This window comes from Eulemur rufifrons, chromosome 30 (genome assembly GCF_041146395.1).
Source record: "Eulemur rufifrons isolate Redbay chromosome 30, OSU_ERuf_1, whole genome shotgun sequence".
Lineage (NCBI taxonomy): Eukaryota > Metazoa > Chordata > Mammalia > Primates > Lemuridae > Eulemur > Eulemur rufifrons.
Genome location: NC_091012.1, coordinates 18,593,944 through 18,600,921, shown reverse-complemented (window position 1 = coordinate 18,600,921; position 6,978 = coordinate 18,593,944). Strand labels below are relative to the sequence as shown.

At 40.5% G+C, this 6,978-nt stretch overlaps 1 protein-coding gene across 1 annotated transcript; it reads right to left on the bottom strand.

Moving 5' to 3' along the window:
• Positions 1-325: 325 nt before the first annotated feature.
• On the bottom strand, positions 326-6,636 carry RAB39B (RAB39B, member RAS oncogene family). The gene is made up of 2 exons (XM_069463968.1): positions 6,219-6,636; positions 326-3,319 (listed from the first exon to the last, which is right to left on the bottom strand). The coding sequence occupies exons 1-2, from the start codon at positions 6,431-6,433 to the stop codon at positions 2,893-2,895; spliced, it is 642 nt and encodes a 213-aa protein (XP_069320069.1). The 5' UTR covers positions 6,434-6,636; the 3' UTR covers positions 326-2,892.
• Between the last annotated feature and the right edge of the window lie 342 nt (positions 6,637-6,978).

Genomic DNA, 6,978 nt, shown 5'->3' with positions numbered 1-6,978 from the left:
GACTTTACAAGGAAGACAATAGTTGTAATCAGCTACCTGGTGACAGAATTGAGATCTTTGATTAAAAATTTCAATGATGAAGATTTAGGCTTGACAGAACCAACTTTTCTCAAAGTGGCATGGGCTGGCCAGGAAGTAGTGAGGTCTCAGTGACTTTTGATATGATGGTCATGTGACTTTCAAAAATCATATTATTTTTCTGGCTTTGAGATACTAGTGAATACCATTGTGCATAGTATATATCATATCTTATTGATATCCTTGGTAATGGTTGCTATGCTATAGTGACAGGTTCTGCAAATAGCTACAACACACACTTGGAATCTCACAGTCACATAATCAAACATTTTACTAAATACAAGCATATTTTCATTCACATACAGCTAAATAAAGCATTTTTCACATTTCATTACAGTGCACAACAAAGTGAGGAAAAGTATACAGTACATTTTATCCTGGAATATGAGACAATCTAATCCAACATGCAGTTGTGGTCTTTGTTACAAGTTAGTTTATCTTTTCTTTACCTATGTAGTAAAATAGCTTCTAAAGCTTTATCCTTAGTATTATATTAACACCTGATTTTTTCACACTTATTTTCTAAAACCCACTTATTGCAGTGACAACAGTACTGAATTCTACTAAAATGATTTTTAAAGTTTCTAGAACTTGTTTAAGCAATTAAGCTCAGCCACCTCTGGTTCTATGCTGAGTATTTTTAAACCTGCCTAAAAAATGCCAGGAATGGGAAAAGTGAACATATAATGTATTTAGTCAAGAAAACTGTAGAGAAGTTTTGTTTCCTTTTTTGAACTCACAAGAATCCAGTCAACTCTCACTTATCCACTGGATAATTTGGCTTTTAGAATCTTCTAAACCTAAGTAAGTACAGTAGTTGATGAAATCTTGTGTTAGCCCAATTTTACACCTTTTATTTGACTTCTACAACCACAAAGTCGGCAATTTAATTACCCACCCAAGTTGGGTCATGTGAAATGAGTATGGAGATGATAGGTTCACTTGCAGTTGCTGCTGTGAGTTGGTCCAGGTGGTTTGCTTATCCAACTTGGGGCGTAGGTGGCAGAATAGTCTTCCATAATTTTCATTATTTGGCTTCTTTATTCTGGCTGAAGCAAATTCCCAAACTTTCAGATTCAGTCACAGTCACACTGAAGTTCAATACTATATCTCAAAGCAACTCGCCATTCCTAGGCTTTCCTATCACAATGGGTATGAGAGACCTGACTCTAATCAGAATAGTTTTCTTATTGTGAAAAGTATGGCTTTTGCCTAGCTGAACTGGCTGCAATCCAAAAAGTAATTTAAAACATCACTTCTGTTCAAGAAGATAATGGAAACTTCAAGCCAGCCATCCCAATTTTCTCTTGCAGTTAGCTGTTTGTTCACCTGAGAATTAAGAGCTGACTCTCTAGGGTAGACAGGAACTCAGTATAGGTATATGGCAGACAGGTGGCCAACGTCATTGTGGAGTCAGCATTTTATCCCCATCTCACTCCCCATTGCTATATTTGGTTCTTTTCAATAAAATGTCCACTGTGTTTCAGTGATAGGAACACTTATAGCCCACACAGTTCTAATGTGTTTTTAGTTGTGCAACTATTCACTTGTTTACAGCCCTCTTGTCAATAATACCTGAATGGGCTTTACCTTTGATTCCTTCTCAGGTTCCCTCAGTATTATAGCTGAGTTATAATCAATAAGAAAAACATATCCTAACATGTAGAGAACGTTTACTGTACAGTCATATCTCTTCCAAAGTAAACACATTAATAATCGTTTATTCATCTGACAGCAGGATGACATAGTGAAAAGGAAAGAACTAGGAGTCAGGAGTCCTTGACCTTGGCCAAGTGAGTCTCCTGGCTCTTAGTTTACTATTCTGTAAGAAGGGAACAAAAACCTCATAGGCCTGTTATGATGATCAAACAAGTAGCTAAGTAACTATAACTTGTTTTTAAGGGTTACAGTGCTGCCTGTGCAGCAGGTATGATGAGTGAATGTTTGCCTCAGGGCTCCTTTCAGAGGCAATCACTGTGATGTTGCCGCCAGGTGCCTGAAGAAGCAGGCAGGCTGTTTACTTCCAATGCAGTGAAAGCTCAGGCATGATTAGAGGGGAAAGAGGGTATGACGTTTAGGTTGCAGTTTCTCTCTTCTCCTTATAGGGTAATTTGTATGGGACAATTTCTTTCACACAGCTGGTAATTCTATTACAAGGGTGTACATTTTCTCAAATGTGATAATAACTGTGTAGATAGCCTCCCTTTTCACAGTCACATAATTTTTACTCAAACACCAGGCCTTGATAGGGCCTTAGCAGATAGCTGGCCCATACCCCTCATTTTACAGGTGAGCTATTAGAAGCTAATTGGTACCTTTTAACCAAACCCAGCATACACATTGGGATATTCTCACTGAATAAATTGATCTCATAGTCTTTTTTTAGTTATGCTAATTGTTCCCAATGTGGCACTTCCCCCCCCCTTTACATATTTCTTTATGTTCATGACCTATGAATGAGCTGAAATACCAAGGAACAGTTGTCCTGTCTGTGGGTATGTTTTCCTGGGACCTAGCTTCCTGAAGCCCAGGCTTTTAACATGTGGGCCACAAAGGGCACATGGAGCAGCCACTGTCCAGCATGGGCCACAAAACTGTGCCTGGCCCAGCCCATGACAACAATTTAGTCCCTCCGTCACAGCACCCAGGCTCCCCCATATACCCATACATGAGCCTGTCGGAGCCCCCAGGAGAAGGAGGCTCACTTGGTATCCAAATGGAAGTTGAGATCTCTTCAGCCATACAAGGATTCTATTTGTTTCACTCATTTTTCAGTTCAGGTGGGAGAGCATGTTTTAGAAATAAAAGGGCTGACTAGCACAAACATCTCCTCTCTGATTTGACAACCTCTTCTGAAGAGTGAACCACATTTGGTACAAATCCACTCTTCACCCCTTCCCAGCCCTCCTGGATTGTAATCTCTCCCCTTTTAACCAGCTCATATATGTCTCTTGTCAGGTCTGTGAATGCTTTCTCCACATTAATGGCATCTCGGGCTGACGTTTCAATGTACTTCATGCCGTATGCAGCAGCCAGTTTCTCGGCCTCGTGGCGAGTCACTTGCCTCTGTGTATCCAGGTCACACTTGTGACCCACCAGAACAAATACAATTTGGTAGGGCTGAACGTGTACTTTGGTCTCTTCTAACCACTCATGGACATTCTGGAAGGACCTGCGGTTGGTTATGTCAAATAAGAGAAGACCACCTACTGAGTTCCTGTAGTAGGCGCGAGTGATGGATCTAAAACACAAGAAAGAAGTAAAGAATAAAGGCCGTGTCCAAACTCCTGCATGTCAATGAATTCAGTGTATTCTAGAGTTCCTAGTTAGTGACACAGTCCTTTAGTAAAAGTGATTTTCTTTTTTTTTTTTAAACAAGGGAATACAAATGCCATTCCATAATAATAATGGCATGTGAATTTTCAACTGGGCAAAATTTTGACACAGTGTCTTCTAGAAATGCATGCTCATGGACTTTCAGGCATTTTTCCTTTGATTCAGCACTGGAAAGTAACCTTGAGTTCGATTGAGTTCTATTTCCTGCCTTCAGGCAGAACCACAACTAACTCTCCCACCCCCAAATCTGACAGAGACTTCCTTTTCTGTCAAATAGGATACCTAAGTCACAGGCTTATCATGAGGCAAAATGAAATAATGGATGTTAAAGTGTTCTGTGACATGGAGAGCTCATTACAAATGCTAGTAGTTGAAACAGGATTTTTTTAAAAACAAAAACAAATTTATGATACTTACAAAATATTTATAAGTATATATACATATCTTGCAATATATTCCATTTTTTCCATTTATCATCATTAACATGTTTCTCTCTTTCCATTACTACTATTATTATTGTTATCAAACCGGGATCCTCAATCTCTTCTGTGAGGAGAAACACAATTTTGTTTTTTATTTTCCAGGCCATATGGGAATGCAAAAAAGTAGGATGGTGAAGAGTCCAACGGCAAAGTGCCTCTGAAGGGTCAGCCCAACTTCCTGACACATCTCAGAGAGGCCAAATCAGGAGCCACCAGCTTGGCAAAAGTGCCTAAATAGCTAAAGCTGTCCCTTAAAATAATATTTATCTAAATAATTATAATTAGAATATTTCTAAAATCTATTATACATTTGCTGTACTTCTTAAACAGAAGAATCTTCACATATTTTAACTTTTTGATTTGAAGAGCCTCATTATAAAATATACATTAGGGCACTTTGCTTAGAGTGCATTAGAGCTTTTTAGGGGGTGTAGAACTATTTGCCTCTACAATCACTTGCTTTAGACTAGTGTGATTTTTGGGTCTATGTCTATTTTTAGGTTTTCTGTTTCCTTGGATGAAGAAGATAGACAATGAAGCACTCGACAGCTTAAGACTTAAGGGAAATGACCCAATGTTAACAGAACAAACATTGTCCAGGGGATCACAGTTCAAGCTAGATGATGGTAAGACAAAACCTTACAAATGAGTTTGAGCCTTCAGAACCAGGCAAATCATCTCTGGGGACTTAAAACGTTTACAATCCCCTTAAGAATGGTAGGTGTACCAGAAAATTAGACATGAACAAATGTTTTGATTTGTGAAGAGCTCGAGTTAAGAAATCAATAAGCAAGCTGTAGATCCCTGTCAAAACTCTAGAATATATTATTACATTAATTGTATTTAGCAAAGAAAGTGAAGTCCTTTCTAAGCATGACATAAGGCTAAATAAAACTTAAAATCTCCCCTACATAAAAAAATCTAATGTGAAAAGACAAACGACAAACTGGGAATAGATCTTACAACATACATGACAGAAAGGAGTTAATATCAATCTGTAAAGAACTCTTATAAATACATATTGTCCAATAAATAATAAGCAGTGGATATGAACAGGCTGTTCAAACAGAAAGAAATTTCAACAAACATATAAAAGACACCCTTCTTCACTTCTGAGAAATGCAGTCACAAGTTCAAAGAACCTGTAACAAGGATATTTGCCACAGTGTTGTTTGTGGAAGTGGGGAGTTGGAGACACTTAAGTTTGTAATTATCTCTTCCCTCTACCCCTCTTGAATTACCCAACCAGTATCTTCTATGCTCAATTAATGTTCAATAGATAAATGAACAAATGATCATAAATGTGGACTATTGAGTACTCTTGATCTGGTTCTATTTGACTTTAGTTCAAACTGCTCTCTGCAAAGTTTTCTGTGTACACTCTGCTTTCTCTCACTTCTGTCTTTATCCATGCTCTTTCCTATCTCTGGGCATTTCTTGTATTGCTTGGGCAGTCATACTCATATGGTCTCATTTTCTCCAGTTAACCTTTCCTCCTCTGAGTTCATACATATAATTACAAATAATACATGCTACAAAAGAAAGGCAAAGGGTTGTAAGAGAAAATTAAACATATTCACTGATTACTCATTATGTGCCAAGTATTACAGTAGGGAGTGGGCATGCAAATATGAATGAGACACTCTTGTATCAATTGCTGATTATCTATTTCCCCCAACTATGCTAGCACAGAAATTCCTAGAGGGAAGGGGCTTTGTCTGTTTTGATTACATGGCATCCCCTTGTGTGAGTTTCCTCATGCTATTTCCCCAGAAACAAGCCCAGTATCTGGCACATAGTATATGATCACTGAATGTGTGCTAGTTGTAAGAAGGAATCAATCAATTCATCAGTATCTGACTGTTTCCTTTATGTTAGGACATATGTTAGCACACGTATGCATATAGATAGATATAGAAATAAATTAAAATACACATGTATTGATGTATCTCTATATCCTCTCTCTCTCTCTCTCCTCTCTCTCTTTCTCTCTCATCTCCATCTCTGTCAGTTGTGTTAGGACGACCTGGGAACATTTTTGAAAGTATGTAACACTGAGATTGATGAATTACAGTGGTCAATTCCAGCTAGTTTCTTAGCCACTTTGGCTAACATATGTGTTATTGACCGGCCTTCCCTGCCAGGGCGCTTCTTTTCCTGCACTGAACTCCTGGTTAGCCAAAGGTGGGCTTCAGCAGAACCCCTCAGAGCCTTGGTGTGGCCCCCAGTGGACCGCGACTAGGACCAGGAAGTCCTTTCTCCCCAGTGGCTGGAAGCCCCGAAGACCCTCCCACTGCTCACGGGCCCAGGGTACGCTCCCACCTGAACCTCTCTTGACCCGCAGTATCCCAGATCTGGAGCTTGATGCGTTTTCCCGGCTCGATCTCCACCAAGCGAGAGAAAAAATCCACCCCCACGGTGGGGTCCGAAACCTGGGCAAAGCGACCCTCGGTGAAGCGGCGGATCAGGCAGGACTTGCCTACCGTGGAATCTCCTATGACAATGAGCCGGAACTGGTATAGCCAGATGGCCTCCATGGCCGCGGCTCGGCCGGTTTCCTTGGCTCCGGCCGGGGGCGGCGAGAGGGGGCGCCCCGCCGAGGCCTCTGAGAGCTTTGCTGGGACCGATCTAGCTCAGCCGCGGGCACATCGCTGGCCTGGGAGCCAGAAGTGAGGTAGGCCCAGGCACTGGGAGAACAGAGGGATGGATGCTGTGCTCGCAAAGGTGATGAAATGGCAGCAGCATCAGCACCACGCAGTCTGACTCATCACTGACAACGGGGTTACTGTAATCACCCGCGTAGACGCGACTCTCAGGCCGCCGCACTATCTGTAAGAGGAGCGCACACAAAAACGGCCATGACAACAGCGTTCATTTCCTAATTACCCCACCCACACTCTCTCTTCTTAATTCAAAATTTTCCCCGTTATTCAGACTGCAAATGTAATACCTTTTCATTGAAACTAGCGACATAATACAAAACTACACAAAAGGGTAGGTACAGAATTATATATCCATCTATATGTGTTTCCATGCTCACATACATAAACATGTGTGTGTATTTCCATATGCATTTATTGCT

Bases quoted from the DNA above. Each gene is read 5' to 3' on its own strand.
- RAB39B (XM_069463968.1), bottom strand. From the start codon at position 6,433: ATGGAGGCCATCTGGCTATACCAGTTCCGGCTCATTGTCATAGGAGAT. The intron at 3,320-6,218 runs GTGGGAGCGTAC...CTTGTGTTTTAG, and splicing joins GCGGGTCAAGAGAGGTTCAG to ATCCATCACTCGCGCCTACT.